Source organism: Notothenia rossii, assembly GCF_949606895.1.
Source record: "Notothenia rossii genome assembly, chromosome: 10".
In the NCBI taxonomy this organism is placed as follows: Eukaryota; Metazoa; Chordata; class Actinopteri; order Perciformes; family Nototheniidae; genus Notothenia; species Notothenia rossii.
Genome location: NC_136908.1, coordinates 50420382 through 50439580, shown reverse-complemented (window position 1 = coordinate 50439580; position 19199 = coordinate 50420382). Strand labels below are relative to the sequence as shown.

The 19199-nt window shown below is 40.1% G+C and overlaps 2 protein-coding genes and 1 long non-coding RNA gene across 5 annotated transcripts; 1 reads left to right on the top strand and 2 right to left on the bottom strand.

Annotated features, from left to right (window-relative positions):
- The first annotated feature begins 624 nt into the window (after nucleotides 1–624).
- On the top strand, nucleotides 625–12785 carry LOC307021647 (cystine/glutamate transporter). 2 transcript variants are annotated; one of them, XM_079653974.1, is made up of 12 exons: nucleotides 625–1014; nucleotides 9200–9326; nucleotides 9555–9670; nucleotides 9781–9906; nucleotides 9999–10098; nucleotides 10215–10259; nucleotides 10352–10475; nucleotides 10568–10671; nucleotides 10759–10855; nucleotides 11778–11927; nucleotides 12199–12376; nucleotides 12578–12785. In XM_079653974.1, the coding sequence occupies exons 1-12, from the start codon at nucleotides 897–899 to the stop codon at nucleotides 12640–12642; spliced, it is 1350 nt and encodes a 449-aa protein (XP_079510100.1). In that variant the 5' UTR covers nucleotides 625–896; the 3' UTR covers nucleotides 12643–12785. The 2 variants fall into 2 exon arrangements, with proteins under 2 accessions (XP_079510100.1, XP_079510099.1); XM_079653973.1 differs by lacking the exon at nucleotides 625–1014 and adding an exon at nucleotides 7469–7926.
- On the bottom strand, nucleotides 1021–5095 carry LOC307021649. Its single transcript, XR_013803217.1, has 3 exons — nucleotides 4797–5095; nucleotides 2004–2210; nucleotides 1021–1865 (listed from the first exon to the last, which is right to left on the bottom strand). It is a non-coding gene; the product is annotated as an uncharacterized lncRNA (long non-coding RNA).
- Nucleotides 12786–13083: 298 nt separating the features above from the next.
- On the bottom strand, nucleotides 13084–19183 carry foxm1 (forkhead box M1). 2 transcript variants are annotated; one of them, XM_079656036.1, is made up of 9 exons: nucleotides 18979–19183; nucleotides 17426–17909; nucleotides 17183–17331; nucleotides 16385–16576; nucleotides 16134–16262; nucleotides 15925–15984; nucleotides 15519–15567; nucleotides 15267–15433; nucleotides 13084–14675 (listed from the first exon to the last, which is right to left on the bottom strand). In XM_079656036.1, exons 2-9 carry the CDS (start codon nucleotides 17871–17873, stop codon nucleotides 13854–13856), a joined length of 2016 nt encoding a protein of 671 aa, XP_079512162.1. In that variant the 5' UTR covers nucleotides 17874–17909; nucleotides 18979–19183; the 3' UTR covers nucleotides 13084–13853. The 2 variants fall into 2 exon arrangements, with proteins under 2 accessions (XP_079512162.1, XP_079512163.1); XM_079656037.1 differs by lacking the exon at nucleotides 15925–15984.
- Between the last annotated feature and the right edge of the window lie 16 nt (nucleotides 19184–19199).

The following is a 19199-nucleotide window of genomic DNA, read 5'->3' as shown; positions in this document are numbered from 1 at the left end:
TACTCTGGATATTTTGGGGAATTAAATGCTAATAAAGAAAGGTTGTTGTTTCCTGCAAACTAAATGTAATTTAAAGGAATGTTCTGAGATTATTATTGAGCGCCTCTTCTACAACATAATGCTTGTTAGATTGTGAATTCTTCAAGATCAGATTGATGTTGGTCAACAACTCAATTCCATAGGTATACTTCATTTTCATTTAAGGTTAGGAAATAACTGCCAGTACGGAAAAGTACAGATGGAAAAGAGAAAAAGAAAAGAAGACAGCTTTTAACCTTCCTGTTGTCTTTGGGTTAAATTTGAATCATTTTGAAGTGTTTTTAATGAGATAATGATCATCAAATTGTCTTTGTTTTATTTAAAAGAATAGCATCTGGTGACATTATGTACTGCCGTTAAATATTTGAGGTGGTTTCAAAACAGTATCCTCAGTAAACTTTGAACTATGACATGCAGTCCGTGATTATCCTTTAAGAAATGTTCTTCTGATCTCGTCAAAAGTAACTGTTTATGTTTACCCTTTTAACTCAAAACTAAGGTTTAATTTTGTGTAAATTATGTCTATTTTCCACACAATTAAATACATTTTATTAACAGTCAAACCAGGACAAAAGTTGCAACACAACACAAATGTTAAATCAGAATTCTTTACATTTTTCACATGCACTGTAAAAACAGGTCCGATGGTGAAGTCAACAAAACTCAATTTTTGTATGTAATTTACTTGCCCTAAATTATTATTTTTTCAATGTGCGTTTGAATATGTAACACTTAAGCAACAATGAGAACATGTTTTAAGAACTCATTAATTTGTAAATTAATATCACATTTTCTGAACTTTCTTATAAATACGTTTTGGAAAACTGCATAAAAATGCTTTTGTCAACGCCACGGCCATGCCACGCCCTCAAACGAGAATACCGCGGTGTGAGACTTCCGGTTCCTCTTTGCAGCGATTCTTCGGCAGTTGGACACGAGTTTGCGTTGGATCCTATTCAAATCATCGTAAAACAAGTAAGCATACCACCTGAGTTATTAATTACTGCTTTTTAACTAGCAAGTGTTATTTACTTTTCTTGTATTCACTGTTTTGAACGGAACAGATATTTTAATGCATGCTAGCGCCATTACTGCTGTTAAAGTTGGACTCAGTCCTGTCGTGCTCATGTAGTCTATTTTGTCGAGCAAATGGAGTTGGGCAAAGTTTACATCAAGAGCTTACCGAAGCAATTCTGTTAAATGTGGTTAAGGTAAGAGTACGTATTAAGAATCAACTCCGCAAACTGTTCCCCTGTGCCACTCTAAGCGTTGGCCGGGCTCCGTCATGCGGCCGCTGGGCTCAGAGGCTCACAACTCTGCTGCATGTTGTGCGGTAAAATACCTCTGCTAAAACTATTCCCTACTACTTTATAACCCAGCGGTTATGTAAGAATAAGTCACTAATGCGCCTATTTGATGTGAATTCCTCTTTATGTATTTCGCCATTTGTTTTACTGTGAGCAATTAATTATCTTTCTACAATCTTAGATGTGTACCCAATTTAAACTCATAGTCTGCAGTTACAACATCGAGTTGTTAGTGTACAAAATTAAGTGCAAACTATATTTTTCATGCTTATGCAACGTGAGTACCCGGGGACCCGCACTTAAACACACCCCCCTCGGAATAAAGCCCTCCATCCACACCCGCCAGAACCTTGTGCCCCTGGTAATATTAAAAGGGGATGGATTTTGTGGTGCTTTGCTGTCCGCCCATCAGCATCCATCTTCGGCCTTCTTCATGGCACCAACCCTGCTGTGCTGGAGGTTCTCCTTATTTTCATCATCCAGGAAAGAGACCGGGAAACCCTCTTCACCATGTCCGACCTAAAAGCATCACAGGGCGGCCTGATGAGTAACAGCAAACCCTTTAAAAACTCACACATCCATAACCTTGCGCACCGTGAGTACCCGGGGACCCGCGCTTAAGCACACCCCCCTCGGACTAAACCCCTCCATCCACACCCGCCAGAATCTCGTGCCCCTGGTAAATGAAAAGGGGGTGGATTTGGTGGTGATTTGCTGTCCGCCCCTCAGCATCCAGCTTTGGCCTTCTTCATGGCACCGCCGCCCCTTCAGTGGAGGATTTTCTCGTGCCCCTGGTAACACTAATGCTGTCCGCCCCTCAGCATCCAACTTCTCAGAATGTCTGTGCAGGAACCAGTTCAGTTACTGTACAGAGAGAAAATGACAGCATAAAACCGAAAGAAAAGGAGATTAGAGAGAGAGAGGGAGATATTTGCTTCTGGGAGTCGGACAAGGATAATGTATTGTTCCTTTCTTCTGTTTTTTCAAACGGGTTGCTCCATGTCTTGGCTTCTGGACAGTGGGGTTCCGTATCAGGGCCGCTACAGAGCCGGTGCTGTTTATTTACACTTCAGATACTGAGAAGACCTCTAAATCCCAGAGAAAGCTTTGAATCGCAGCCTTTCTTGTTTGTCTACAGGCTAGTGAACCCATGGTGACAATCTGCTGTGGAGCTTACCCCAAAATGCAACAACAACATGGCTTCTTTTACATTGTTGTCACTTCTGTCTTTATAAGTATTTCTCTCATCCGCAGCACTGTTATTAGAGAATGCACTTCTTTAAGCTACTTAAATTGTACAAGCTACAGTGGGCTGCTATTAACTGTCATTTGCATTTGTCTCAACAGTATCAATACATCCCTATCCATCATGTATTATGTGTGTCATCTGATGTAATGATCCTCTTCCCAAGACCATTCACAAGTTATATTTGAAACACTTGAGGTGGAGTGTGTATGAGTGTGAGAGGAATCAGGGCAATAACATTGGACATGACATGAATGCTAACAGCAACATCTATGACTGTGCAACATCCTGAATTCAAATTGAACATTGTCATGAAGGTTTTCACAACTGGATTTTGATTTGAGCCAGGTTTATGCTAGCTTTGATCAACAGTAACTCTGTAAAGCAGTTTTTGTTTTCAAGAAGTTCTGAAACATAAAAAAGGTAGGTCCTGCTTTTTACCTATCCAAATATCTGGAACAAACTCCAAGAAACCTGCAGGTCCGCTGCAACTCTTACTACTCTTAAATCCAGGCTGAAGACTTTTCTTTTTGTCGCTGCTTTTAAATTGAACTATTCATATCTTAGACTGCACTGTAACTTTTATCCATGTATTTTTTCTTTTAATGTTTATTTTATTAACTTTTCTTTTTAATGACTGACTTTAAAGGCCATTTTGTTAATGTCTTTCATTTTTTGTAAAGCACTTTGAATTGCCTTGTGTTGAAAAGTGATATATAAATAAACTTGCCTTGCATTACATTGCATTTAGCTGACGCTTTTATCCAAAGCGACTTACAATAAGTGCGTTCGACCAACAAAGTACAAACTTGAAGAAAACAGAAACATATAAGTACATCAGGTTTCATAGAGCTAAAACATTTCAAGTGCTACTCAACTGGCTTTAGATAAGCCAGTCCTTTATTAGTATACAAGTGCTTTGTTAATTGTTCTATCGCTCGAAGTGGAGTCGAAAGAGATGAGTTTTCAGTCTGCGCCGGAAGATGTGTAAGCTTTCTGCTGTCCTGATGTCAATGGGGAGCTCATTCCTCCATTTTGGAGCCAGGATAGCAAACCCACGTTTTTTTGCTGATAGGAACTTGGGTCCCCCTCGCAGTGCGGGTGCAGCGAGCTGTTTGGCTGATGCAGAGCGGAGTGCACGTGCTGGGGTGTACGGTTTAACCATGTCCTGGATGTAGGAAGGGCCAGATCCATTCGCAGCATGGTACGCAAGTACCAGTGTCTTGAAGTGGATTCTAGCAGTTACCGGAAGCCAGTGAAGGGAGCGGAGGAGCGACGTGGTGTGGGAGAATTTGCCTATCTTTGCTGTGTCAGTTTAAAAAAGGCTCCCCTTAAGAATCCATGCAATCAAATTGAGGAATCATCACGTAACTCCCCATTACATCGAAATCAAGACTTGTTGATTTAAATGTATCTCCTGTATCTAAATGTAAGAGGTTATACTTAAGTGACACTTCTGACATTTGCTGAAAATTGCAGTACTATTTATCAACATACTGTATATAATTAATTGAACTGACCTTTACTCATTTGCAATCAAAAGACACCTTTTTCTCTAAAAAGACCTGATAGCAGTTCCTGATGCGTATGTTTGTATGAGTGTTAAGGCCTTGATCTGTTTGTGTTGTTTTGGGATATGAAAATTCGTTAGGTCTATTTTTTTGTATAGCATGCAGGGATTGAAAGAGGTCTGGAAAAGTATACTACATTTGAAGAAGGATTCTATTACTCAGTGTTGCAATATGATTGATGATGATAGACCTTTATACTATTGGAAACAACATTACACCACAGAGCTGTTTTGTCCAAACCAAAATGTCATTTCAATTGAGGGCACTTTGCAGCCTGTGCATCCAATCAATTACAAATCCACAAGTTACACCTTGAATGCAGCCTCACTTAAATTAACCAGAAAAAGAGACAAAACTCAGAATATTAAACATAAATCTAAATAATTAATAAAAAGTCTAGCGAGAAAAGAGCAGGTCCAACAAGTAAAAGCAACATACATTTAATAGCATGACAATTCTTAAAGGACTCAACAGCAGAATAAAGCATCACCAAAGCAGCCAATTCAGAGATAAACGGTATAAATTCCACAGATTCAGCAATAAACGAAACTTAAAGCATATAAAAACATATATTGTAATAAATGTGTAGAGCACAAACAAACGAAAGCTTTTTGCTAGTGTTTTTGTACTCACCTGTGTGGACGGCATTCTGAAAGTCTACACCAGGAAGTCCTCCAAAACTTGCTCCAGGTTCAACTTCTCTCCTGGTCCATTCTCAATGTATAATATAAACGGTCCAGTTGGCCCCTCTTTCCCAGTATAACCAGTCCACTCGGCCTCTTCTCCCACTTGTCCTAAAACTTTTCAAACATTTCCAGCTGAATGAGGCTCTGCTCTGCTTGAGCTGTAGGCATGTTAGCATTTAGCATGCTAGCCAGAGCACACCGGTGTGCACCTATGTTTGATTTGGGTCACTTAGCGTGCTAGCTAGGTGGTGCATACAATTGGTTATATGTTTAAGCTTTGGACCCCTTTTTAAACTATGCGGAGGTAATGCTAAGCCAACCATAACCCTATACTAATTAAAAAAGCACATATTAAAGTTGGGAAATAAATAATAATAAAATAATCACTAAAAAAGTTAAAAGAAAACTACTTTGTTACAGTAACTTAATGTTACTTCAAGTCCTGAAGGTAGCACAGACTGTATTAGCCAATTATGTGGGTTAATTAATTCCCAGGATGGCTGCACACACACACACACACACACACACACACACACACACACACATTCTATGTTATAATAGGGCTTGTAATTGGGGGATTCAAGACTTGTTCTATGCATGTAAAGACCTCAGCCGGTTGCCAAAGGCAATGTCTCTATATGTGGACAGTAGGCCCTATGGAGGATTATTTTCTCTCTGTGATTACCTTGAGAGGGATACTCCATAAGAAGATGATTATTACATTGGATTCTATCATAGATTCCGAACCTAATCAAAGAGCCATGTGTTCAAATTTCAGCTGTTGTTCATATTTTATTGTATGAAAAGCACGGTCAAATTTGCCTAGTGCTTAATATTGAATTTCACATACCTTTTCCCTTTTTAAATTTCTCCTGAGGGAATTCATAGCCCATCAAATCAAAATGTAAATGTCCCTAACGTTACTGTGAAGCCTTCGTGTGCTTTTAAATCCTATATCCTATGGGATAAACAGTTGTGAGGGAAGATCCCCTTGACTGGGCAGGGATCTTGGGAGGTCAGCTGGAAAACAGAAGGGGAGTTGGGCTCACATCTCCTGGGGCTGATGTGTGAGCCTATGGCAGGGTTACCCACTCAAAGAGGGGCTAAATTCAGACCTGCCCTGGGATTTCCCAGTGTGATACTCAAGATTCCCCAGGGCCTTACCTGGGACAGATAGAGAATAAGTAAATGTGTGAGAGATCATTAATATCTGGTGAGGGATTAGGTCGCCATCTTCTGGAAGGAAAACCGGGTGCAGCCTATTCAGAGTCAATGTATTCCTGTAGGTAGGAAGTTTAGTTCCATCTGCTGGTCAAAGTGAGATGTATTAGTATAGATCTTCAATAATATTATGTAGTTTGTGCAATACAATGTTCTTGCAAACAAATTAGGTTGAATTCAAGACTGTTGATTGTTTTTGATTGTATTATTCATTATATCATAAGAATATTGCCACAATCGTAAATCTCCAATGAATGGCAACACTTTTCCTATGTTTTAATACAAATCCAAATATTAGAATCATCTGAATTCCAATTTTCTCGTTGAGTAATATCTAACTAGTACAGTTTTTAAACATACATCATGATGTATGCAGGAGATAGATGTCAATAACAGATTTTATATATAGATGCAACAACTTCCCTTGTGTTGCTAGAGTACTACAATAAAGATGACCTCTCAGTATACATCTTATGCATCTTTTATTGGGTGCAATGTGCAGGATATTAAAAAGCATCATTAGTAACCGTTGTCAACTGTATAGGCTTGGTGTGAATGTCCTGTATTAGAGTTTAAAACTCAGTGTTACTTGATGAATGTTACATGTTTATTGGCTTTAGCAGCAGGACATTCCCACAAACATCCCCCTTTCTGCATGACTCTGCTTCTTGGCCTTTTAACATCAAACATCACATGATCCTGACACATGAGTGCCATAAAAAAAGTCCTGCAGTATATTCTACATCAACTTTTGGTTTTATTTGTTTAATAAATCAAAATGACCTCTCCAATCTCAAATCTGGTCTGATCCAATTGGTCTCACTTGATAAACTGTAACCAGATGAACTCCTTTGTGCGTGCTGGGTGTGGAGGAATTTTAACAAACACAACATCGTTGATAAAGTAAAACTGACATCCATGCTGTGATCTCTCGAGTGGAAACAGGGGAAAACAAGCCAATAGTGGCCTCAGTATAGAGAGCTTTTTCATCTTGGTAGAAATATTGCAGACATAGCTTAGATTTAGCAAAAGCCGCATGTGTATGCAAGCTGTGGAAAAGACTAATCTTAACATCAAACCACTTGTAAACCAGAGCCATCAGGGGACAAGATGAATGCTGTTGTTGAAAGAAGCCCCCCTGCAGAGTATCCAGCTGCCTCTACACCACCCTCACCCTTTTCCCCTAGAGGCCTCCATCAAGCTGTACACACATATAAGAGCACAGCACACATACCAGCAGTACAATACACTGTGGTGATTAACTGACTGAAGCTTGCAAGAGTGCTGGCTTTGTTCCCCGCTCAGACTGGGCGGTTGGGTTTAGGGCCAATAAGGGGAGAAAATCATGTGGGGTAGTTTGGGGGAAGAGGGGGACATGAGGCCAGTGTTGCCTCTCGCTACTGCTACTGCTGCCAATGTGTGTCCAGGAGCTGGATACCCAAACAGGACTGTTGCTGGTGGAAGCAATTAAGATTCTGCTGCTGTTTGGTTGTTGAGCAACAATACCCTGTTAAGGAGAAAAAAATAGAGGTAAGAACTTCAGTTTGCAGGACGATATACAATGTGGGTGTATCAGAATTAGGAAAACTAAAGTGTGGTCAGTTTGAGAGGGATCTACATCCAAAGAGAAATGGACGTGACACAAGTGAAGAAAGAGGATGATGAGAAAGAGAAGACAGAAGAGGAGGTGGTGCACCTTCGGAGACAGATCGGCATGCTGCCTGCCGTGTGCTTCATCATCGGCACGGTGGTGGGCAGTGGGATCTTCATCGCTCCAAAGGGGGTCCTGATAAACAGTGGCAGCGTGGGGCTCTCTCTGCTGGTCTGGGCGCTGTGTGGGGTCCTTTCCTTGTTTGGTAAGAAGCCTGATGGTTAACTCTATTTTGCATTACCTGTCCTTGAACCATGAACAGAATTATGCATTTGTTAACTAATTGTATATTTGGTACATCATGGAATGGAATGTTTTAGGAAACAAAAAACACACAAACTATTTAAAAACTGTTAATCCTTTAAAAATAAATGTAGTATAATTCCTTTTGCTATAGAACTAGGAAGTACGATTATTACAATAATGGTAGCATTTAGTAGGTAGGTGTGACGGGGTTCAATTGTCCGTTCAAAAAATGGCTTAGTCGGTTGGGTTGAGCTCCAACACACTTTAATAACAGCATCAAAAATAAAATAACGAAACAGCACACCTTAAACAAACAAAATAAAAGACAAAGGCCGTCCATCACTCTTCAGAGTAGATGTGTTCTGGCTGTTGCCTTCTCTGCAAAAAAAAACCCGACCACGTCCCAGCTGTTGCCTTCTCTGCAACATTCTTCCGAGTTTCACAGTCCTCACTACCACAAGGAACCAACACCGTCCCTTTTGAACCCATGTCCCCTCCCACAGGCACACCGTCCACAGGTGACACGATCAACTCAAACCACGTTGTCAACATAAAAAATCCGATCCAAACATAAACAGGTTAACCACCTCTTAACAAAATCATTTAACAAATTCACAATCGCACAATAAATAATAAATTGCATGGTTAATTTTTAGGAAGAGAGCAAGAAATGTTTGGTGTGTGTGTGTGGTGTGTTTGTGTGTGTGTGTGTGTGTGTGTGTGTGTGTGTGTGTGTGTGTCGGCTGTCAGTGGCGGAGTCAGTCACTCTGTGACCCGCTCCGTCACAGCAGGCTATTTCACTTTTTTTATTTGTTTCATCTTGGTGTCAATTTGCTTTTAAGATGTCTGTCAATGCATTTTCAATCCATCAATTATTAAAAGTAACAACTAAAATAATTGACGATGTAGCAACTCAATCTCCATGATGTGAACCTTTTGCACATTTTGAAAAAAATTGATAATCAAAGAAATTAGGTTTATTGAGGTACAAATGCTTGAATAAATACTTGCCTAAATAAATAAAAGAATGAATAAAAATAATTCTGAAATTAATACATTACATACAATACTCACGGGCCTGACAAAACATTTATATATTTGGAAAAAATTGCATTCCACATCATGATATAATGTGTCTAATTCAAACAATAACACTGATTGGTGACTCTACACCTCACAAATGGTTTTGATTAAATGAATTACCTTTAATCTGCTGCTCTCTGTTCCATTAGGGGCCCTGTGCTATGCTGAACTGGGCACCAGCTTCACAAAATCAGGGGGCCACTACACTTATCTACTGGAGACACTGGGGCCACTGCCTGCCTTTTTACGACTCTGGGCTGAGTTCTTTTTCATCAGGTTTGTCCATTTTAAATGTATTCACATTTAATGACTTTAATTTGGGTGACAGTCTGAATGTTTGCATAGTTAGCCGTTGACTGCGTCTGGTATTTTTGTATTGTACCCTCCTTTTGAGTGTAACATTAAGTGAGTAGCCTGTATAACCAGGGAAGAAAATGACGAAAGAAAGAAAAACATTTTTTATCAATTAATTCAGACTACTTAACAACATTTTTTTATGTCCAGGCCTTCTGTGGCTTCCTATGTGTCCCTGGCGTTTGGCCGCTATGTGGTGGAGCCGTTCTATGCACCCTGTGATGCTCCCACAGTACTGATCAAACTTGTCAGCATCTTGGGATTGAGTAAGTACTTTTATACCTCTGTCTTCTATCCACCATTACCCGACATGGCTATACATAAACATAGTCATAACCTTCTGTTTTTCTATATGTTTGTCTTTGTGTGTCTGTAGCGTTTGTGGTGGTGGTGAACTGCTGGAGTGTGACCATGGCCTCCCGCACACAGGTCACCTTGACTTTTATCAAGATGTTTGCTCTGGTCCTTATCATCGTTCCCGGTTTCATCGCACTGGCCAAAGGTGGGAGGGTGTAATTGTTTCCTTATGAGGATACAGATGTCTCTCCAGCTGTTAAATGATCATCAATTCATGTTCTTCTTTTTTCTTTCCAGGAAAAACTGAGAACTTCCAGAACGGTTTTGAAGTTGAGTCAATAACACTGGATAGGTTGCCGCTGGCATTCTATAATGGCCTATATGCCTACGGTGGATGGTAAGAATATTTTATCGCAGTATGAATGACGGCTTAAAACCTCTTTATGTGTTCTTACTGTCTTATAATACCGAGTAATAATACAAACAATTGTTGTGTATCCCCTTTTCCTTTAGGTTTTATCTGAACTTTGTCACAGAAGAGGTCATTAACCCAAATAGGTATATTTGCTCCAACATCTGTCCCATCTTAATCTATATGTTAAGGCATTGTTAACTCATAAATAATATCATATGTCACTGCTTGTTGACAGAAACATCCCGCTGGCAATAATCTGCTCCATGGTGATGGTGACAGTCTGTTATGTGCTTGTTAACGTGGCCTATTACACCATGATGACTCCTGCTGAGCTGCTGCTGTCTGAAGCCGTGGCTGTGGTCAGTGCTGTGCTGCTACCTTGCATTTAAAAGGAAAATCATTGAGAAATAGAAACTGTATGTTACAATGCTCCAATCCTGTGTGTCTGCAGACGTTTGCCAACCGTGCTCTCCAGGGAATGGCCTCTGTGATTCCCTTTCTAGTTGCCCTTTCCTGCCTTGGAGCGCTTAATGGTGGTTTCTTCGGGGCACCGAGGTAATCTAGGAACATATTTTTGATTGAAATTAGCCAGGAATGTTAACGGCCTGATTGGAAGTCTTGGTTTGACTGTTTGTGTGGCAGGATGCTGTTTGTGGGAGCCAGGGAGGGTCACTGGCCTCCGATCTTTTCCATGATTCACATCCGCAGACACACACCATTGCCTGCTGTGCTGTTATTGGTAAAGCACTTATATACTCTTACAATCTATTAATTTAACATTCCACCACAGTCTTCTTAACCCTTTAACTGCCAGCACCACCATTTGGTAGAGCACATTTTGTGTGTTGATATCTTGTTGGAAAAAAAATAAAAAAGTTTAACTGATTCACCCTTTGGTTGACATGTTATGCACAAAACAACCTCTAGATGTCACTGTGGTTCGAACAGAAAGCCCTTCAGCTAGGTGTTATTATGTTTTTGAAACTTTTTTCACTATCTTTTATGAATATATCTGGTTGTATATATTGCTAATTTTCCATAAAAGAAACAAATGTATTTCAGTTTGTCTTTTATTTGAGTTTGATGCATACAAATACTGTACTGTATATGATGATTATTGAAAATGCACTTTTACCATAACAGGCCAGCTCGACCAGTTGGTAGAGGCTCATAAAAACAAAACTGTGTGGTCAGTCAAACAAAAAAAAATGGTTTGTGGTTATATGTGGCCCATTTGATTAAAAAAAAATGCAAACGAATAATTTTTCCATAGCTTTTTTCTTGGTCCGGCAGTTAAAGGGTTAAGCTGATAAAGTTAGCTTTTTACGTTTTGTTTTTTTGTCAAACTACTGTTTCAACGGGCAAGTATGGATACTTAATGTATATTTGGTTTTAAATCAAAAAATAATAATAAAGAAGTAATTGAAAATGTCTTTGATATACAATGCAATATTATATACTTTTTCATTTTCATTTTTAACACGGTATTTTTATGTTGTATGCACAAATGATGTGATATTTCAGAGGATCTCTAATTAACCAATAACTTGTTTTCTAAAAAAGCATTTCATATTTGCAATATTTATTATGTCTATTGTCTGTTTCATATCACTTAGCAGACTGAGTATGGATCAGTCATTATACTTGTGTTGTGTCTACAGTACCCCATGGTGGTGGTGATGTTAATGACAGGAGAGCTCTACCAGCTCATCAACTTTGCTTCCTTTTCTCGCTGGTTCTTCATCGCCTTGGCAACCTTGGGGATGCTCATCCATCGATATCGCTTCCCCCTCCACCCAAGACCTTTCAAGGTTAGATTCAGAGGCTTTATTGTCATATAAACAGCAGCTACAGTGTAGATAGGGCAATGAACATCTTAAGTCCCTCCAGCAATATATATATACACACATATAACACATAAAACGAAACCAATAAAATAGTGCATGAAGAAACAAAGCACAATAAGCTAAATGTTGCAGAAAATTAGCTTAATAATAATAATGAGAGAATAATAGGTTAGTGTGTCAAACTGCAGACATCTCCACAATAAAGCAAACTGACCTGTTTTATTTTCACCCAAAGGTGCCACTGGTCATCGCGGTCACCTTCACCGTGGTCTGCTTCTTCATTGTGGGTCTCTCTCTGTACTCGGACCCCTGGAACACAGGGATCAGCTGTGCACTCACCCTGACCGGGGTCCCAGTGTACTATCTGACCGTCTACCGCTACCGCCTGCCCCATTCATGGAGACGCTTCTTCGGTAGGTCACACCTAAATCTGCACACTTGTCCTTTTGTAAAAGTTTTAGCAGAGAATGCAGCAACGGTAAGATTTGGATGTAGCCCTTTGTATAAAAGTGATGTTTTGTACTGTAACAAAGAGAAGGAATTTGACATGTTTTATCTTGAGTATTGCCAGAATCCAAATCCTTTTCAACACAACTCTCTTTTCTTTCCCCCAGACTACTTGAGCAAGCAGCTGCAGATCCTTTTGGAAGTGGCTCAGCAGGAAGTGCGAACATACTGAAGACCGCTTTCTACTGAATAACACCTTGAGAAGTCCTAGAATACTATTTTGTTACGGGTTTGAACCCGTTTTAGCTATCCATTTTGATACTAAAATAACTAATGTGCTGTTTTGAGAAAACTATTAAAACTACAAATAACCCAGCTGGTTTATCTGACTTTTTTTTGTACAATTTGAGAAAAAGTTTAACACCATTTCAGTTTCCGGAGGGGCTTTCTCTAGTTCTCATTCATCAGAAACAATCTATAAATGTTTTTTACCTTTAAGTGTAAATAAATTAGGTATTGCTATGTAGTTTAACAGATGGAATACACATGAGAAGGCTAAGTAGTGTATAGTTCGTGTAAGGCTGGAAACATCTTTATTTAAATGTTTTAATTGTTAGCAAGTCGAGTGAAATCAAAGCCGTCTTTCATCGAAAACAATAATGAATACAAAATGTGCCAACACCAGCAGATTTATTGTATAGTCATAACAAACAACTTGAGAAAACAGAACAAGGCACATGCTACGAAATCTGTTTGCTACAAACCACAACACTCTTGCTTTCCATTCAGCAGCAACTGTTAACAGATCACTGCAATGCAATCCCTCTCACATACAAACAAGCATTCTGACAAACTTGGAGGAAATATTAAAGCCAAACATTATTCTGTGACATTTTCAGAATGCGGAATATCTCCCATTCTGACCTCCAAAGATGGTTCTGCAAAAGCTATTCTGTTTGTGCTCACAAGAAAATACAATTGCGTCTGAAAACTATTAAAAAGTGTGCTAGATAGATACAAAATATATAGTATATTGCTCCATAAGACGTCCTTAAAACACAGTGCTCTCTGTGGTGAAGATGGTTCTAACCCTATTGCTGTTAGCGCTACTTGTAATCCTCTGCTACGGTTTATTGCTAACAATCTCGCAATCTACAAGTCGATTCGCATCTGGCTGGCTTATATATTGTCTTTACATTTACATACGCAAAAGCTAAATTATATATTAAAATGTGCAAATCAACATACATTCACATACATAGATATGATAGGTAGGATGAAGGATCAAAAGAAAACAGGAAGACATTCACTTATAGAAAGAAGCCCTTAATGAAATAACCAATGAGAAAGCTAAAAAGTGGAGAGGAACTTTGAAATGGAACTTTTTTCCCCCATTTTCTCCTCTAGTGTTTTCATGTGGTCGAAAATGTTTTTGCCCATACTTTACTTAAATTGAGGGATGAACTCGGACCAGCTGATATTAGCCATACCCAGGTCCTCCTCAACCAGATCAGAGAAGCTAATGTCCACCAGGATCTCCCTCAAGCTGTCGTTCATCGTGTCCAGGACGAGGCCCTCCGTGATGGAGCGGTTGGCGGCGCCTCCTCCCGCATGGAGCAGCCCTCCGGAGCCGTCGCTTCTGAGGCCCTCCATGGGAGAGTCTGTGCTTGCAGGGGGGGGAGCGACTGTGAACAGCTCTCTGGGGGAGCTAAACAGAGGACAGTCTTTAAAGGGAGTGCTGTTGAAGCTAAAGGTGTTGTAATCGTGTCGGGGGGTCACTGCAGGACCGCCTGGCGTGCGGATGGGACTAAAGTCTAGAGCGCTCTGGCTCCCTTTGCCCAGGGGGGTCACCTTCCACGGCTCGGGTAGGGCGAGAGAGGGAGGCTTGCTGGGCGTGGAGGAGGTCAGGTGGCTGCTGCTTTTTACGGGGGTCTTTGAGGAGGAGAAGCCTCGGTCGGGGCTCTGCTGCTCCTCCTCCTCCTGAGGCTCCTCCAGCTCCGTGGTCAGCATCTCCTGGAAAGTGGAAGCGTCGGAGACTACGCCGGAGTCCAAGAAGGTATTATCGGGGCAGAGGAGGACCGGCTCCTCGTCCAGAGAGTGAACCAGCCGCTGTTTGCGCCGAGAGCTGCTGGCTTGTCTCTTCGGAGGGGCTTTAGGAGTCTCGCATTTAATCGGCACACACACCAGCTCTTCCTTCACCTCCACCTTGAGGTCTTCGTTCTTCTGAGGATGCAGCACTACTGCCGGGGCGTCGCTTTGCATCACCTGTCGGACATAATAGGCTTAATATCCTTTCGCTCCAGGTTATACGTTTAAAGCCTTTTTGCACAAATGCAGCATAACAACATGATAACAGATCAAGGGACACAGTGAGGTAAAAGGTGTGATAAGTAAAAGAAAATAGTATAATAATAATAATAATAATAATAATAATAATAATGCCTCTTGGTAAAATAAAGGCAGACATAAGACTTAAGAGAATTAAATAATAAAACCCGTAAAATAAATAAAACAATTACAACATTTTAAATAATGGCAAAAATAAGATTTAAAGACCAATTGAAAAAGGGGTGTCGCTGATAGATCTATGAAATAAATAAATAAATACAAAAAATCTATTAAATACAAAAAAAATAAAGATTAAACTGGGGGTGTCGCTTGTAAAAAAAAAGCTGATCTAAAAAGATGTGTCTTCAGCTGTTTAAAAATGTGTGAAATGTCCACTTCCCATAAAACCTGCACTTGACAAATGTACCAGAAACATTCCCACACATAATTCTTTGACAATATCCAACCAGACAACCTGATGTTTTTCTAATCGTGCTACAAATCTGCAGCGCATGACAAGAGCTTTACCTTAGGAGCTATCCGCACTCTCTTGGCTCCTCTTGAAGTGGGCCGTTTCTGCTGCAAGCAAGTGGGGGGGTACGGGGCGGGCGGAAGGTAGATGGAGGAGTTGACGGGCAGCTGGATGGGAACCAAGTAGGAATCGGTTCGAGGGAGAAGAGGTTTCATCCTTCTCTCTGAGTATAGAAAACACAACGGTTTAATGAAAATGTCTGACTTTATCTGCCATGTTTTCTTTTTCACTTTTCCAATTTCACTCACCAGAGCTAACTGGCATTTTTCTTGCATCAGGAAGTATCCTCTTTTGTTGCTGTAAAGAAAAAGGAAATGACATAGCGTTATTTTACAGTTAAATCCAACAGTGGCCTTACTGTACTACTCTTGACTACACTTAAGTGACAAGCTTCTCTCCCTTGTTTCAGTGTTGGGCGAGCTAGAACAGACACAAGTTAAAGATAGACTTCTTATACATGTCCCTACACTTTAAGGAGAAATGATGGATGTATATCTGCTGCTCACTTCCTCTCCTCCTGTAAGAAAAAGATCTCCCTAGACCTCAGAGTGAAAGTGGATGTCAGATTTTCTGTCCCTTTTCCACTTTCTGCTGCTTGACTGTAAAGAGGAAGACTGTTGGACCTAGAGATTTAAAAGGATCAAGCCATCTTACTTGGTTGGAAAATAAAAGCATTGGCACCGTAACAGGAGCGGTCATTGGATCACAACCAGGCTGTAGAAAAAGATGTGGAATTGAAGAAAACAAAGATGATTTAAAACCAAAAAAACAGTTGATCATGATGAAATCAAAGAATAAAAAATGAAGAACATTAAGGCAAAAACATTCATTCAGTTTCAGTGTTGCATGTATTTTGTGGTCACCTTGTACACCTGATCAAGAGTGAGGCATCGGTTGGCCTCAGGTCGGATAGTCCAGAAAGAGATTTTACCGTCTGGTGACGTCTCACGAATAAACATATCGTGCAGAGAGAGGTTATGGCGGATGGAGTTCTGTAATTATAGAGAAGAAACACAAATCTTGATTGCATGTTACAGTAAGTGACATTTAATTACTTATATCTGCTATATTATTTATAAATTATTATTATTATATATAAATTGTTAAAAATCACCTTCCATCCTGGTTTGGCCACCTCTCTGAAGTAAGGGAAGTGGTCTTCGATCCACATGTAAATCTCTTTCAGTGTCATCCTCCTGCTCTTCCCACTATTAATGGCAAACTGGATCATGGCCATGTAGGAGTACGGTGGGCGCTCTGACATGGGCTGCTGAGCCGACTCTGCATCAATTAGTGCATTTCTTGCCTGTGAAAGAAATAAAGAAAAAGAGTCTTCAATACAAGATCCATCTTTTGAACTGTAGACACAAATGTTAAGATTAACTTGATATGTTGTTTTTTTAAGTCTACACAGGGCTTACTCCTCAATCTTTAGCCATTCAAACCTCTTAATTCTGGATTCACTCAGAAATAGGAATGTAAAAAAACTGTAAAAAAAAGTACATGCCTGGAAAAACAAAAGCATTTTTGAAAAGAAATTGATCAACTACGAGAGTTAAAACAGACTTAATCCATTAAACTCATGCAGTTAATATACCATCTTTAAAATGTCTGGCCCATACAAATATTCAAACTGATTAACAATTTCAATTAAGCCGTTACAATAAACTCCTCATTAATACAATATTGCAGTTATCAACAGTTTTACATCATTTCAACTCAGCAGCACAAGTGTTATGTAATCCCCATACTAGAGAGATAACTGTATATCACAATAAAGTGGTGTGCCACTGAAAGGATGGTGTTTAGGGGACATGCTGAGACATGCCTGAGATCACTGTCACACATAGACATACATGTTATCACATCAGCAGTAAAAGTCCCACTGAGGTGACAAGGAGGAGCAGCTGACCTGAAAAGTCCCTGAACTCATGGTGAGGTTCTCCTTGTTGGCCATCTGCTTGACAGGATCTGGTTGGAAGCCACATGTGTTCATTCTGCCGAGCCACTGAATATTGGTGAGGCTGTCGTCTAAAGGACCACACTCGAGTTCCTTATTCACTAATAAAGAAAGAGGAAGAAACATTATTGCTTCAAGAAAGGGAGGATTAAAGACAGATAACCAAGCTATGAAAGACTTCAAATGTCTCCATACATGCTTTAATTCCGGTGAGATGTTTAGCATCCGGGAAGCGGTGCATCTTTTCTGCTTTCGCTGTTTGATCAACTGTAGAGACGTCATCCCCTTCAGCAGCAGGCTGGCAAAAAGATCCATTGTCCCGGCTGCTATTCTCACTCAGAAGGATGAATTTGTTCCTCCCCTGGACTCCACACTCTTTTCCTTTGGCAGTGAGGGCCCGGATAACACTTTGAAGGTCTGCTGTTTTGGGGACAACCACCACCTGTGTGTCAGACAGGGAAGGGTGATCAATAATGCGGATGCCATCGGGGAATCTCTGAGTGGCAGCTGATTTTGAAGGTTCTTTGGAGCCCGATGCATCATCTTGGCTTTTCAATTCAGCAGCTGGTGGATCATTTTGCTGAAAGGGCAACTTTCTTCTTCTGAGGATCAGGGGTCTCCTTGGGCTCCGTCTCATGATCATCAAATTCTCCTAGGAGTTCACTGGTATTCTGTACAACTGTAACACAAAGACAAAAAATTGATGTAACAACCATATTGTTTCAAAACCTCCTAAAAGTCAACTTTTATCACAACATGTTAACTGGAAATAGGTTAGTTTACCTGGAAGAAGGTATGAAATCAATGCTAAACTAGCTGGATAACAATGAAAGCAGGCGGGTTATAAACCGTTGCTTTGTACGCTTGACTATTTAGATTGACACGAAGAAATGAATGAATATCAAATACCAGCACACATACTGTGCATTGGTAGGTCGAATTATATTCTAATAATATAGACCTGATAGGTGAAATTCAGCTCCGCTTTGACCCTTTTTGGCTTTTTTAGATGCAGTATCGCGCAGATTTAGCAGCCTGTCTCCGGATCACTAGGTTTTGTTCCCTGGCGACACGTGCCTTCTAGAACTACAGTTGTTAAATAGCTGCAGTTGGCGTGTTTTGCTAACGTTTACCGCTGATTCCCTGGCAAACAGCCAACGTTTAGATCGGTTCACAACTGACTTATTTAAATGGCATATCAAGTAGTTAAGTCTTTCAGAAAAACGTGGCTAGTGATTTAGATAAGCGACTAAATGTAATCTGAAAGGTTTCGCAGATTATACAACCGATTCAGGTGGCTTCTGTGTTAAAGCAAATAAAAGCGAGATAGCTAACGTTAGCTAGCTATGTGTTGCAACAAGAAGCGTTGCAAGTAATGGATTATTTGTCTTTTGAGGTATGCCGAATTAAAGGCTTTCTTTAAATTATTGGTAAAACATCCCAATTTTTCTTGCACCGATGTTTCTTTAAATGCAGAGGTTGTAAATATTAAAATGTCACATTTCCTAAACGGGGTTCAATGTGTCATCCATTTGAGTCATGAGAAATAAATGCACCAACATACAAAATGCATATCATGGAGGAAATCTTTGTTTTGTGGCATCAAACCTTTACTAACATCACATTGTAACATTGTCCTTGTTACAGTCAACGTCGGCTAAATGTAAGCTAAGCTAAGGCAGCTAGCTATCACGCAGGTTATCAGCTAGCACATAACACCATTGTAACAAAACTAGATAAAGCCAAACCTTCATATTATTGTGATGTTTCAGGCAATTCCGCGTTGCTTGTCTCCTGCTAATAGTTGAAACAATTGGCACATAATCGATGTTAAATCAAAGGATCCATAATATGTATATTGGTTCATTTGGTCTTATTTACATGCTGCCTTGTCGACTCAACAACGTTTTTGAATTTTGGCGCTGTGGGTGCCACATCCGTCACTCTGATCACATGGTATACATGTGCA